General features: G+C 46.3%; 1 protein-coding gene across 2 annotated transcripts in view; it reads left to right on the forward strand.

Annotated features, from left to right (window-relative positions):
• MOB3B (MOB kinase activator 3B) overlaps positions 1 to 15,927 on the forward strand; it is a 176,458-nt gene that overhangs the window by 139,416 nt on the left and 21,115 nt on the right. For both annotated transcript variants that reach the window (XR_003094627.1, XM_006026075.3), the window contains exon 3: positions 7,941 to 8,143. Coding sequence is in view for 1 of the 2 variants with exons in the window: in XM_006026075.3 (XP_006026137.1) it covers positions 7,941 to 8,143 (203 nt within the window). In the remaining variant the exon portion in view is untranslated. The remainder of the gene's footprint in view (positions 1 to 7,940; positions 8,144 to 15,927) is intronic.

Here is a 15,927-nt window from a genome sequence, read left to right on the forward strand (position 1 = left end):
AGCAGGAAAACAAAACATTTGTTTCTAGAAAGAGAGCACTAGTGATTTGACAGAGATGGTGTAACCAGTTCTGTGCTGCCTACATTAGCATGTAAGACATGGGGGGGATCATATCAGAAATGGCAGCTGCAGTCACAAGCTATGGGCAACATACCTTAGACCAGCCTGCTCTAAATTATATTAGTGTTTTGGCCTCCACCAAATCTGGGATTGGGGAAGCAGACAGGTGATGTGTGGCCACTTTCCGTCCTCCACCTCATCTTCAGTGGAGCTGAGCATAAACACAGTGAGGATTGAGCAACAGAAACAGGTACAAGATAGGTAGGCACAAGGAGAATTTACCACCTAAAAGGAATCAAAGGAGCTTTGTCCTGTAAGTCTGACAAGATCCACCTCATTCCCAAACCCACATCCAATTACCTGAGTTTACAATTGTTTTGTGAACAGCAGGGTAAAAAATTTTGACTTGATAAATTTAGTGACAAGTCAGCAAAGGTGCAAAACAAAATATCCTGCATCACACTGGTGGCTCTGTTTCTCCATGATTTAGTGCAGTCAGATTTTGTTAATTTCTACAGATTTGGTTAATATGTACAGACTTTTTTTACCCACAGTCTGGGTTTCACTGTGTATTGCTGAGTCATTAATCTGAAATATTGTATTGTTTTCATTTGAAAAGCCGTAGACTTTGGCAAATGTTTTGTATTAACTCAGTAGTCTAACTGAGGGTGAGAAGCGGGGCACCAGCTCCCGGTGCCAATTTAGAGGGGGCACCAAAATGGCCACCTCCCGCCAGGAGTCTTTCCCATGACATACAGCTCTGCACTGGCAGGTCATAGGAGTTGGGCTGGTGTAGCCTCACACCCAGCAGTGTATCGGTGAGGAAGGGACTGGGGAGAGGCTGGCAGGGATGATGCCCCCCCTTCCCAGGAGGCTTTGCCATCAGAGGCACAGTCCTGTATCTTGTGGGGAGCACAAAATGGGGCTCCAGAAGGGGCCCCAAGGAGCCTGCATCACTGCCTGTTTCTCAGCTGCAGGAGCCTGAGCCCACACTGCAGCGGGAACAGTTGCAGCAGTAGCATCTGCTGGCCAAGGACAGCCCCCTCAGTTTAACTCCACCCTCTACTCCCCACTCTTCAGTACCAGGGGTGGGCAAAATATGGCCCATGGGCTACCAGGCTTTTTCTTCCAGCCTGTGGGCAGATGCCTACCAATTCACTGTATCCAGCCCAGCCCCCAGGCTGCCCCTTCTGTGCTTGCATGGGGGTGAGCCCTGCTCACTCCCGCAGGGCCAGCGTGCAGTGTGCTCCCACCTTCGCCTGTGGGACGACCCTGAGCTCAGCTTTGCAGGTAGGGAAGTGGTGGGAGTGGGTGGGGGAAAGGCAGTGGGGGGTAGTGGCAGTGGGTGTGCAAGGAGCAGCGGCAGGTGGGGGCAGGGGAAGGGCGGCCGTGGTGGTGGGTGGGTGAAGAGGGGGTAGCAGGGGGCAGTGGGTGGGAATGCAGCAGCAGCTGGGCAAGAGTGTGGGCCTGTGCTGGTGCGCTGGGGCCAGGGCTGGCCCAGGGTGGGGCAGCAGGAGTGTGGAGCCCGGGCTGGTGAGGGTACGGGGTCCTCCTGGCTCCATCGCACAGGGCTCCCTGTGCTCATGTGCAGTTCCCAGGTTCATCGGTCAACCCACGCACCTCTGTGGGAAGCCCTGCATGATGCAGCCTGTGTCCTGGCCCTACACATGTGCTCTCCCATGCAGAGACAGGGGAGCACAAGTCCAGGGCTGCCTACTCCCCTGTCTTGAGGCACAATGTGCGCCACTTCATGGCTGGCTGAGGGGCAGTGTACCTCAGCTTGGGAGCTCCGCTGTCTCCATGTGCCTCAGTGAGGAGGCACTCCTCAGCAAAATCCCTGCACTGAGGCACACAAATACAGGGGAGCACCAGCCCTGTGCTGCTTGCTTCCCCATCTCTACATGCTGCTCCCTGGCTGGTTGAGGTGCAGATGCCACAACACAGGGGCTGCCTGCCAGCTATCCCAATGCTGAAGCACCTTGTGCCCCAGCCAGCCCCCCACCCCAGCACATAGTGTGGCTGGGAGCCAGGAGTAACTGAGCACAGCCCGCAACAGAGCACATGCAGGGATGTGTGCTGCAGGACAAAGTACACGCCCCTGCTCATCTGGATGCAGCATGTGAGTCGAGATGGATCGTGCAGCATCCTGTACAGCGTGAATCAAATGTAAATGCTTCTATCTTTCCTGGAGACTCCACAGGTCTTATCCTCCTGATGACTTGCTACTGAATGAGGCATGTCGATATGACCTCAGTCCGGGGGGAGCTAGCCTGCTCCTCTCTGTCTGTTTCTCCACAGTATGAAATGTGCCTTCACAGATTTCCTGTGGAGCATCTATATTTTCCCCTTCTGTTCAGTGGAACAATGTAACTGTCTCCCTTCCACAAGCCTGAAACGTGCTTTTAGTAACCCAAGACTAAAAAGTACTTTTCAAGCCACTGAGCGTTTGCAGGTGAACATTTATCCCGAGTCTTAAGAACAGTCCACTCTGACCCCTCATGCACCACAGCCACAAAGTGCATAAAGGAAACTAAACCAAAACGCCCTATAATAGGGGTTCTCAATCCCCGGGCTGCAGCCCAGTGACACGCCGCAACAGATCTGCTGGTCCAAAGCATGGTCGGCTTCCGGACTGGAAGTGGCTGCAGACTGGCATACCGCAGCCCCCCAGAGCTGGGCAGAGAGGCCGTGGGTCCTTCTGCAGGGCCCACGACAGCACAGGGTTTGGCCCACCCCCCTGCCTGTGGTGTGGGGGTATCCTTACCTGTCTTCTGGATGGAAATTCTGGCCGCAGTTGGCTGTGACTGCTGTGATGCGGTTTGCCAGGCCACAGCATAAAAACTGTGGGAACCCCTGCCTTATAATATGCCATGGAGAAAAAGCAAGGGTGCTAAGGACACCACCAATGCTCTGCCATTGCAGTGGCAGAAAAGTTAGGTTCATATATGCTCAGAGGATCCTAGGAAGATGGTCATTCTTGTGGGGCTGACTTCAGCTTTCTGGGTTTGTATTTATTTGCGTGCTTCTCTGTTTCTTTGTAGTCGGACATGTATCCCTTAGCCTCAGAGTATGTGTATACTATCTTCAGGACAGAAAGAAAAAGTATTTCTTCTTCCGTATCTTGGCAAATCCAGTCTTGGAGTTCCTAAAACACCTCTTGGGACAACCTGCCTTGGGTCATTGAAGTTAACAGTAGCCTTTTGGATTAGGTCCTTTTCAGAGTAAGCAAAAAGCCACAGGCAACAGGAGAGCAGAGAGGAGGAAAAAGTGCTTTAGAGAGGTAATTTAGCTAGCTGAGCACTGATAGCAGTAAAGATGCGGTGGCAAGTAGATTGGGTGTACCTATACATGCTGCAGTCACCCCTTTATCTGCAGAGACCCTCAGAATGGCTCACTTTACACATCTGTAACCTGGGATAATGTGCTGGATGATAACAGGTTTGAGCATTATTTTTAAAAGGTGCCAAATCTTTCAAATGAATTTAGCCATAAGCTGATATAACAATTTCTATTTTTTGTCTCTTCTGATAAATATTTTCAGGGTGGGGAAAAAGTGAATTTTTCAGGGTATGTTTTGGTTTAGCTGGGGTCACCAAAGCCAGTGTTGTCAACTCAACACAGTGAGACAGGCCTCTAGAAATCATGAACCTGCTTTAAAACAGCAATGTTCTAAAAACAAACAATATAGTTAGGTTCTGTTTTCCTTGCTGCCTGCTTTTTGAGCCTTAGGTACCCTGGGGTCATATTTTGAGGTGTTTCTATGCAACTGCAAGAACTATGAACTTTCTTTTTTTATTTTTGAATGCAAGCTGAGATTCTCAATTAGTGACATGATTTCAGGATCTGGAGTTTAAAGGGAAACACCCAATGTTGTGAGATTTGCAATTAAAATAGAGAGATGGCAACACTAGCTCATGTACATGGATCTGGGTTTTCCATTTCCTATGGAAAAATGGGAGAAAATCATGGATTTTCCCTTTTAGACATAGACATTAGAGCTGGAACGGACCTCGGAAGGGACCTGGGGGGCTTGGACAGTAAAGAAGTTCTTCCTTATGTCCAGCCTGAAATGGTCATGGAGGAGGATCGAGGAAAAAAACCACGTGCGCCCCCAACCTCTTTAGCCCCGCTCGCAAATCCCTGTAGCTCCATGACCTGGCTGGGATTGCTCCGAGCCGCGTCATTCGTGCCCACATGGATAAGGAGCGTAGGGTAGTGGTCAGTGGGCTGGAGGAGCTTAGGGATCTTTTCCGTGATCTTCTCTCTCTACCTGAAAAAAAACATGAATTTTTCATTTTAATAGAGAAACACATGGATTTTGTTCTTTTGCAAGGAGCTCTCTGCAGGCTGGCAGAGTTCCAGCCTTCAAGGGGCTGGGGGCAACAGGAGGAGGGCAGTCAGCCAGGGGGTACAGGCAGCCTGGAGAGCAGCTCCCACAGGTAAGTCTAGGGCAGGGGGGAATTGAGGCCCCCCTAAGGAGGGAGGGAGTTGGGCAGGGCTGGAGCTGGGGATGCTGCCCAGCTGGGGAGTGCATGGGGCTGGGGCTGGAATGAGTGGCTGCAGGGCCCTAGTGGGGAGCAGGACAGCGCCATCGTCAGCTCGTCCAGGCAGCGGGGGATGGGAGTGGTTCCTTGCCACTGTGTGCACTCCCGAGGACCAAGGTAACCCATGCCCCCAAAATCTCCCATGGAAATGCAAACAGTTATGGGCAACCAGCCCCCGCCCCCAAGCCTGCAGCAGGCAGCCTGCACCCCCCACCCCCCCATGGGCTCTGCTCTGGCCATACTGCCCATGGGGGAGGGGGAGCCTGGCTCCACACTCCACTCTGCTGCAGCAGCTGGCCCAGCAGGGCCCAGGTAGCTGTGGCTTGGGAGTGAGGGGCCTGGACCAGCATCTTGGTGAGCGAAGGGGGCATGAGAAGCTCTGATTTTCCATGATAAAAACCCCAAAATCAAGTACCAAAATTTTTAGGTATTTATAATTCATTTTATTCTAGTGATTGAGGCATTGGTAGGTTTCTAAATTGCTTTAAAATAGTACATATATCGATAAAACATTGTGTTCAGTTGATACCTATATATATCGTGGTGTTTCATTTTAATTGCAGATTTGGGGTTTTTATCAGAGCATTTGCTATTTTTAATCAGAGAAAACCAGGATCCATGCTCATGTAATACATAGCTCTCTCTCTAAAGTTTCAGGGCTAGATTCTCTGGTTCTATCAAACTTCAGAGGTGACAACAAAGAGAAATTGCGTAAGCTTGCCACTCTGGCAAAAAGACATGGCAGTGTGGCTGCCCAGAGCAGGATTCCAGCTGTGGGAGAGGACAGCAGTGCCAGGTTACTGCCAATACTGCCTCCTTGTCAATCCTGGGAATGTTTCTTCACTGGCTCCTACTGTATGCACCACATCCCAGAAATTAGGCAGTATAGCACAGCGGTGAGCTCACCCCCTGCAAAAGCATCAGGCTCTCTGTCTCAGGTGCACTTTCTGGCACTTGCTTGGGCTGGTCTAAGGCAACTAAGTCACCAGATTTCTGGGCTTTGGTACACAAAACACGAACATGCTGACAGAGCTCTTGGGCTTGGCACAAAGGCAATGAAAGGCAAGCCCTTAGAAACAGAGAGGGAGGATTTTGCATTTGTGCTTTGCTGTTTTCAGCCTCTTGTTTGAGTTGTTTATCAAGAAGACATATTTTGTACCATGAAATATTTTAAAAGGAATACATTTTCTTGTATAAATGCCTTTGTATTTTTTCCTGTCTCAGTGAATTTTTTGGTAAAAAAATGTTTAAAAACTCTTTAAAAGTAAAAAAGCAAGAAAGAAAAGTTAAACAAGAAAACACTTCTCTTCTTGGGAATAATTTATATTATACAGTGCTGATTTCTTCTTGCTACTTGCTGTGTGATGCAAGTATTATGGCAGCTGTAAACTACTTTATAAAGGGGTGGGCAGTCAGGATGACTTTAGTGTAGCTCAATTTTAGGATATGGGATTGCCATAAAGGTTCTAATTAGCACTGTGCAGAAACATTGATGACAAAAATTCAAGGACAGGTGAGTAGTCTCCTGGTGCTGAGTTTCATTCCAAACCTAAAGCTTGGGCCAGGTGTGTTTGAACGTAGATCAAGTTTCAGGTGAGCCTTGGGCTAAGTTTCAAGTGAACCTAATTAGCCTTTACAAACCAGGAGGCAGGGAGGGGGGTTTACTTACCTTTTTGAATCTGATGAAACCAGGAATCTTAAGAAATATAAGGAAGGCGCACAATAGTGAATACAAGAGGGAGTTCACACCAACACCTTTTTCAGTGGTGGTACTCAGTTTATTTTAGAAGGCAGAGACCATAACTTGGTATAGCTTCTCATATGCTCATTTAAGGATGCAGACAGAAGTGAAAATTTTCCCCTGACTGGCCACAGAAAATGGTCTATAGCTGTGACCAAACACAAGTGCACAGTTGCACACCACTTAAAAATGACTCATCAGGCAAAAATCTGACCTCTCATTGCATGAAGGGTCAAATGAAGACATTTTAAAACACAGCATGAACGCCGTATGCCCTCAGAGGCTGTGGGGTGGTGCTGTTGGCGGCAGGAGCATGGTGGCAGCAAGCAGGGAGCTCCTGCAGGCAGCCGCGGCACTGTCGGTGGCGGTGGTGGTGAGCGCCAACCAGCAATTGGCAACCACCCGCAGACGCCGCAACAGTGTAAGTGGTGGGGGTGGCAAGCACTGACCGCCCGCAGGCGTCGTTGGCCTCTTTCTCAGGGGGTGTACCGCTACACTCATGGGGTGCACGTGCGCCCACATGCACCCCTTACACGGTGCCAATGAAACAGAGCATCTTCTGTCTGCATTGCCTGCCAGCCTCGAGTTGCTTTCAGAATGGGAGGGGGAAAAAGGAGTAGAGGGAGTTTTGTCTGGGCTTTTTTCAGCCCCTGCTGGAGGGTAGGGTGGATATATTAGGGCCCCTTGGAGGTGGCAGTGGGGGGGTCTCTAATTCACCCACCCTACACTCCAGCTCCAGACTCCTAGAATGAGCTCCCTGTGCTCCTTTTCCCCCCTCCCATTCTGAAACAGGGACAGGCTGGGAGAGAGGAGAGACCATTGCTAGGGGAAACTGGCTGTCTGTTGGCAGACAGCAGCTAGATTCCCCTCCCCCTGGAACAAACAGTGAATTTCTGTTTGGTTGGGGGGTGGGTGTTGTAACTCAGAACACTTTCTGCGAAGCGCTCTCAGCTACAGGGGGGATCTGCACTTCTGTCTGCATCTTTATTAGGGCCTGACAAGTAACTGGAAGTCCTCTGTTTTCATTGAATACTAAGGGCAGCTAAAGAAACATTGCACCTCACAAGATCAAGTTTATATGCAGGGGATTTTGAAGTATCTGTCAGTGCTGTGTACTGGCAGTGCATCTTGCTGTTCCCATAAACATTGCTACTGCTGTAGCTCTGGAGTCTCCTACCAAAAAGCATTCCTATTCATTATACTCCTGGAGACTCCGGAACTGTTAACCACATGGCTCCACCAGCTGTACTAGGGCATTCTGTAAAATAATAGCTTTAAAAGGTGCCTAGAATTCAGATGAAGGTAAAAAGTGAATGAAAGAGTCTTTGTTTCTGTTGTCTCTGTTCCTCCTCTGATTCTTCCATCTTTATGGAGGGTGGCACTGTGAAGAAGGTCAGTGGAAAACTATCCAATTATGTGTGAAGGGCTGAATCTCAAATAGCATGTGGAACAGCAGTGCCACTGCTGGAAAACATTTGTATTCACGAGGTGGTACACTTTGCAATCAGACTCAAAAAGCAGTGACCTAAGCTAAAGCCATTATTCTGGGAAGGTAAAAAGATTAATATGACAACCCCACCTTTCTCTGTTCACAGGTGTTCCCTTTCCAAAGAACTTCCTTCAGATCTGCAAGAAGATCCTGTGCAGGCTTTTCCGGGTATTCGTTCATGTCTACATTCATCATTTCGACCGCATCATCATTATGGGTGCTGAGGCCCATGTCAATACTTGTTACAAGCACTTTTATTACTTTGTAACAGAGCTCAACCTCATAGACCGCAAGGAGCTTGAACCTTTGGTAAGTAGCTGCCATAACAGTACAATCCAGTGCGGGGGGAAATTCCCACTCTCCTTTCTAACTTTTTCCAAACTTGTCACAGTGGATTCTACTAGGGAAGAAGAGGCCATGTTTGAGGGTAGAGCATTTAAAGAGATTAACTGTCTCGGTAAATAGGCCAGTTCCCTCTGTTGTATGGTTCAAAAGAAGAAAGTAGAAAGAATAGAATTCAAAGCATTTTAGATGGAAAAATACAGGGTGGGAAACACTGACGCTAAAAATAGCAGCCTATTTTTCTTCTGCTCATTTCTGTAATATGTATATATTACTAAATAATTAGTATTTTTACTAGTTTCTTTTTTCTACTGCTGATTAGCAGCAGCATTGTACCCAGAGGAAGAAGCATTCTGTCTAATTGGAGTGACTTAAATCCAAGCCTACCATCATCTTCTTTTTAATAATTAAAAACTGAGTGTCCTAGATCCAGACTTCTCTTTCACTGAGACAGAAGTTCAGACAGCTCACAGCACAACAATACCAGATATTTCCCCTGGCCAAGGTTCCTGGGTACTACAGAGATCAAAGCTTCAAAAATGGAAACATTTTTGCCATTGCCTGCAAATGCAACTAAAAAAAGATTTTATAAAAGCAACCAAGTTTTGGCAGGGAAAAGACAGTTCAGAAAGTGGTTCTCCATGCAAACTTTAGCAGTGGGCACCTTGCCAGTTTGAGAATGGATCAGGGCTACATTTTATGCACAAGTCACAACTTGGAAAACTCTGTATCCAGTAAGTTTCTGATTAAGTGTTAGTTAGCATTATTCAGACCTTTTTTCTTTAAGTTGCAATATAGAATGGTTAAATATACATTACATGAAGTGAACTGTACAAATAACTTGAAATGAAATATGTCTCTGCATAAATAAATAGTAGATGCTTGCATTTGTGTGTGTGCATGTGCAGAAATTAGAAGCCACTGGGGGTGAACAAGACTTGTGGGCGGGTGAGAGCAGGAAATGCTTTTGGAGCAGGAAATGCAGAAGGAAGGAAAGCAGAAAGTGTTTTGCAGGAGATCAAAGGAAGAAACAACCATGTAAGAAAGTCCTTTTAGAGGTATTAATTAATAATCTACAGCATCCCTGCAATTTTACAGATAGGTAAACCGAACTGGCAGGACAAAGTGGCCTTAAGAGGTAGGAAATAGTCCTTAGGCAATGCCTCCACAGAACAGCCCTTCCCTGCCACTCACAAGAACTTAGAGCAGCTCTCCCCCTACCCCTATCCCAGTACCCAGCATTGCAGATGTGTTAGAGCCAAGATGTGTGGGAGGTAAGACCAGAGGCAGGGAAGGAAAACGCTTGGATCACTCGTTGCTCTGCAGAGCATAAGTTCGAGCATCACTGAGGCCCTTGCTGATCTCAGCATTACTGAGAGAGCAGAAATGGCTTAAAGCCATTTTCAGCTGTTAACTCCTTGACCCCTGCACTCTGCCTACAGGCAGAGCAGTTCAGGGCCACAGTGATGCAGGCGTGAGCCCAGGTACACAGAGTGAGTCTGGTATAAATCCAGGAACATAATCCAGCTGGTGGCATGAAGTCCTCTGGAGACTCAGTTTAGAAGCCTGATGAGACTCAGTAGCACAGAGGGAGTTATTCTATCCCTAACTTGCATTGGGAAAAGCTGTGACAGCAGGCTGATGGAACCTCACCTGCTTTCACCGCCCAGAACCCAATTCGCAGCTGTCAGCCAAGACCAGGAACATGGAAATGCATAAAAACATGCGTCTTCTTTTTTATCTTGTGCTGGTCAGAGAGGAGGGAACTGATTGCCATGTGAACAGAGATGTGGCAAATCATCTCAAATGTTAATGCAACAGCCAAGGGTGACCTGTGCCCAACCAAGTTCACCATTGCAGGAAATGAGCCCAAATGATCTCACTAATTAAAAACTGGGCTAAGCTCTGATTAAATAAAGACTCCCTGCACTTCCTGAACCGGAAGTCTATTGATGAATCAAAGTATATTTGAGTAAGGGAAATCATTCAGAATGCTGGTATTGGATTTATAATAATACTCCTGATACATAGCAGCCTGGAGGCAGGACTTAGGTAATTTAAGGTGAAGTTTATCATTTTAAAATCTGGTGCAGCAATTACAAAAATTAAGGAGCAAATTAGGGTAAGGCAGAGAGTCTTTCCTTTAGGGAGTCACAGGATTTCCTCTTTGAATCCAAGTCTGAGGCTGCATTTATAAACCCTGATTATCCTGCCACATTTCCCAGGCCTGATTATTTTGACAAGAGTCCTTTGTGGAGCAGGTTTATAAGGCAGAAGAGAAAGATGGCTCACTTGTTCAAGCTGTGGGCCAATCCAAGAAGAAATATAAGGACCTGCAGTTAAATTGTAAGGGAAGTTTTTGGAAACTTGTTTTGCAGGTAATATGTAGACAATATAACACTCAGAAGGCTCTTAGGACACATTTGAATGGGGAAGCTCGTGAAATAAGTGAAGGTATGAATTGTAAATTCAATTCTGTTTTGTAGCTATTCTGTCCTCACTCCCTATGGGGATACTCCAACTCCCCACTGAGTGTGCTTTAGCTTAATCTAGGGATGTCAAACACATTTGGCCCAGTGGGCTGAATGAGTGGCATGTGTGCTGGTTCCAGTGAGCAGGGCTGGTCCAGTGTGGGCACCATAAATGCCCCAGACCAGCTGTACACACCAGAACCAGCTCCCTGCACTGTGTGCAGTGCGCCTCAGCCCTGGCCCTGTACCACATGCAGCACGTAGGTCCAGTCTGAGACCCACAGGCAACAGCATAGCAGGCCACATGATAGTGCTGTATCTTTGACACCTTTGCCTTAATCCAATTCCAAACTAAGCTTTAAAAGCCCTAGGACAAGAAATGAATGTGGGATAACTATTCCAGGCTATCTGCAGACAAGCTCTTAGTTATGGTACTGTAAATACTTTAGAATTTTAATTTGATTCTGGATGGAAATGTTAACAGAGCTCCAGAGAGATTGTAATTTATTAACAAAAAGGCTTAATCCTTGTCTTCAGTGTAACTAATGCTGTTAGTAGTAGATATTGCCCAATAACAATTTAGCACTTTACATCTCTAAAGCAACATAAAAATGCTAATTGATTCATTTACAGCCTCCTGGTTAAAGCCTGGTCTTGGAGCTGGCTGACCTGCATTCTACTACTAGTTCTGCTACAGATAGCTTTTTATGGCATGGAGCAAGCCCATTAAAGAGCACTGGGCATGGTTTTTCCCATCTAGAAAGGGGATGTGATCATACTTACTAGCTTTACAGAGGGGTTATGAAGCTAAATACTAAGCATTAATGTTTATAAAACATGTGGGGATCCTCAAATAGTAGGTATTACAAAAGTGCAAGTATCTTTTATCATTTTTGTTGTTGTAGCCCCTCCTTTTCTATAGTGATCTAGAAACTGACACTGCATTTAGAGTAGCCTTCAGTCTCAGGTTAGATCTGTCAGTAGTGTAAAATTGATGTTGTAGCTGTGATGGTCCAGAAATTATGCAAGAGGCAAGGATTTTTTAGGCTGATATATTTTATTTGTAGTTGGGATAAAGACAAACTTTCAAATACAATACCTGTTAGATTTGTCAACATTCAAACAATACAGAAGTACACACACACAAAACAACAACCTTGTGGCCCTTTTTGATGAGGCCTTTGCTTGTAGCTAGTTTGGGTGCACATCAGTATCAAATGGAAACATGCATATATAATATAACAGCTCACAACATTAGAGAAGGCCACTTTAAATTACCATTTGAGGACCAATATCTTTTTGAGGGCCAAAGCTGCAGACCTCCAGTTTTTTGACCCCTATGGACGTTGGGTATGTTCAGATCCAGTTTTGAGCCTTGTGTTGCATTGTGAATTCATCATCTTCATGTTAGACCATTTGCAAACCATGTATCCCATCTCCATTTGTAAAAGGTCTGTCATGAAAAGTTGCTGTGTCACTTGGCAACTGTTTTTTAGTTTTATCTGGGCATCTCATCCATCTACCTTGTTTAAGGCCTACAAGCTGTTTCATGTGAGGCCATATAAACCTGGCCAAATAGTTTGTTACAACTTTGGTTAGCATATTTGTCACAAATCTGATTTTCCCACAGCATGTGTGTGAAATGACTCTCTTCTCTTTTGAGGAAATGTTCTCAAAGCTTCCCCTTGGCTGCAGCCATTAGAGAGGGTTCACCAGCATGGACTAATTTTCAGCTTTTACAATGTGTTCTGTAAAAGGGCAGACTTTTTGAAAGCAGCCTAAGGATACAGTTATAAGCAGTCCTTTGGGCCACAGCATTAGCTAAGTACCTGAGCCTTGGGGGAATCCAGATCAGCAGTCAAGTCTACACCAAAGGGATCAAAACCAATAGTCAGAGTTACATTCCTAATTCAAAATTATGTCCACTTTTCTAGTCCAAGCCAAGCCAAAGGTTCAAGGAGTCCAGATATACCACAGGAGTCCAGATATACCACAAGATAATCAGGGGTAAGGTACTGGGATCGAGGGCTGGAGTAACATAGGAGCAGGGGTGAGGCAAGCTGCAAGCTGAGCTGCTATAGGGTGCGAGTCATTACACAGCCAGAGCATGTCCAGACTAGCGCAGATGTGTGGTATGTGGCACCTCAGACCCATCTTTAGCAACACCCACTGCACATGCAGGTGTTGCCCATGCTGCTACCTTGCAGCACGGGGGAATGGGGGGAGGGGAAGGGTTTAACCGCAGGAGATCCCAGAATCAAAAAACCCCATGCCAAAAAAAGCAGGGCGGCACATGTAGCGGTAGCATGCGCCACCTAAAACTGGAGCCTGGCCAGCTGGAGCCACACTCCAGCTGCCAGCCAGGTTCCCTGCTGCAGGAGCACCTTGACTGCGGCTCTCTGAGACTCCCACAACCCCAGGTAAGGCTGCTGGGGCCAGCACAGTTAATGGTCCCAGCTTCCTCTACCCCACCTGGGGTAACCTGCCACACAGCCAGAGCATACATGGCATGGGCGTTCCCCAGGGATAAGTAGCAACGGCACAAGATGTTCCTGCTCATCTGTATGTGCTCCCAGAGTCCAAGTGAAAGGCCTGGGCTTTACATACTCAGCCTAGCTGGCTTTGTGGCCAGTCAGGTCAGTGCTTGCAGCTGGTTCTGGTCTGGGGCCAGGTACCCCTGCTGAGAAAGAAGATTGCACTCAAGTTAGTTAGTCCCCAAGTTAGTTTGTCTAGGCAGGCTACCAGCAGCAGCTAACCCAGAAGAAATTGGGGTGCTTTTTGAGGGACAGATTTTTTCCTCACATCCTTAAATATTTCTTATCTTCTGGCAGGAAATGACCAGATTAGAACCATCTGGAATAGGAGAAAGGGCTGCAGGGGCAAAATCCCATGCAGACTATCCTGTTTGGGGATCAGTGTATCTGTACCAGTTTTCAAAAACAAATAAATAATGCAGGCCTGTAGCTTGCATCGTAGTTTTTTAGACTTTATGGGGTAAGGGCAAAGTGGACCTCAAAATGGTGAACAAAGATGGCACTGCAGCTATGGTGTCAGTTCAAGTGCTTTCTATCCACTTGATTTGGAAGCTGTGACCTTAGTGGGGCCATCTCCAGTGTGCAGTAGTCACTGTGGAAGTGCAATAACATCTAAACCTAAGGAACCCTAACTTCTCAGTATAATTCTGGTGCCATTGTTTTTAATTTGATGTATTTTTGCTGGCCTGCAGCATTAAAAGCCAGGTTGTCTGCACCTCATCAGATATAATAGGAAATAAAAATAAATCTTATTAGGTGGTGAGATTTCAGGGCTATATTTAGCATTGAAACGTGGTACAGTTCACTTGAAGGAACAGAGTTCACCGAGTTTTTTTAGAAATCCTTTTTCTAGTTATCCAGTATTACTGATTATATTAAAGAAAATTCAGTCAAAAAGATATATCCTGTCTGGGCAAGGACACAAAGAGCCTGAATGTATATCCAGGGCCTGTGTACTCAAAACATACCCTGAACTCCATGTCATAATCTGAGGATTCAAAGACAGAACTGTGTGCAGTCAGGGATCTCACCAGTTATTGGTTATGCTACTGCAGAGCAGTTCAACTTCTGGGTGACGGCTGGCTGCATGCTTTGCAGGCTGCAACCCCCAGGCTGCATCCTGCATGGGGTGCATACTGCAGGGTGGCCTTCTTGGAGACCCCCCTCACCATGTGCAATGCAGCTCCTTTCTCTCCAACTACATGCAGAGTGTGAGCAGCTCAGATCCCTCCTTGGCCCTGTTTTTGATGCATTGCCCTGTCTGCATGAGTGGGGCAGGAACTAGAAGCTTGGAGAGAGAGGGGGAGCCAAGGGAACCTAGTCACCATAGCAGATGGAGCCATCAGGAGTGGTGGCTAGGCAGAAGCCCATGGAGCTCATATTAACCCCTCATAGGCCCCATGCAGCTGGTGGACTGCCAGTTGGACAGCCCTGGGCAAGAGGATGCCAGGGTGTACTTGTGCCCATTACAGAAGAAGGAACACATTTTCCATACTACCTCAGGTTCTCCTGTCATGTTCTATGAACCGTGAAAACCAAGAATGAGCCAGATAAGTGTATACCAGATGAGGAATGAGCCAGATAAGTATATACCATAATGTGTGTTCTGCCATGTAAAAAGTGTGTGTAGTATCTTGCATGGTGTCTTTCTGAAAGATCCTAAAGTGCATTGAACACTTTGGGAACTAATTCTGGTCTCACACCAATTTTATACCTCAGTTTCCCCACTGATGCCTGTGGGCTCCTATACACGTGCAGGGAGACTGCTCTGATGCACTGTAATTACAGTGCATTGGAGCAGACTCAATTAATCGAGTCTGCTGGAGCATAGTAATTACCGTGCTCCAGCAGACACCAGTGTCACATGCATCAATATCCCTGTGTTGAAAAATGGCAGTGGGGCACTTTGAACTAAAGCTCATTTGACGAGCTTTCTTTCAAAGTACTCCACCACCATTTTTCAACATGGGAACACTGATACACATGACACTCTGGGCGCTTTTAATTAATGCAAATCTTGGAGCTGCGCTAATTAAAGTACCCTACCCCTCATCACCCGAACCACGTTTATAAGCACCCTGTAATGCTACCCATGATATGCACTAGTGTAAATGGTAGTGGATTTTAGCTCTCTGTTCCCTTTTTTCTCCAGATGGCTCCTCTTTTCTTTCTTGTCCCATAGGCAATTTGCCACTTCATCCAAAAAAGCAAGGTTTGTTTGGCAGTATCTTTTATTGAACTTATTGTATAATTAGGAAAGATATTAGACAAGCTTTCAGACACAAAGTGTCCTTTCTCAGATAGCACTGTAACTCTGTCCTTCATTCCAAAACCAATTCATTACCACCATTTTGGTTTATGATAACAAGCTATAATAAAGTAGATGTGTGCAAAGAAAATGAAAGGAAGGCATTTAAATGTCTAGGTACCACTTTTAGTGCAAATACTGTCTAATTTAATAATACAGGGCCAGATTCAGCCCTGGTAATAAATGGATGCTACTGTAATGAAGTCAGTGGAATTAAATGGGTGGAAGGAATTTGCCAAATGTTGGGAACTGCCTAGACTGTGGCTGAATTTATTCCATGGTGATCAAATATAAAGGGTTTTGCTTTTTTCCTCCTTATTCTCAAGCAGGATTGGGCTCCAATAACTTTTCATTTGATTTCCGGATCAGTTTTAAAATATGTATCCAAAATTGCCAGAATAAGATGAGGCTTTTTAGGGTTTTTTTTCTCCCTGTAGA

This window comes from Alligator sinensis, unplaced genomic scaffold, assembly GCF_000455745.1.
Source record: "Alligator sinensis unplaced genomic scaffold, ASM45574v1 scaffold940_1, whole genome shotgun sequence".
Taxonomy (NCBI): Eukaryota; Metazoa; Chordata; order Crocodylia; family Alligatoridae; genus Alligator; species Alligator sinensis.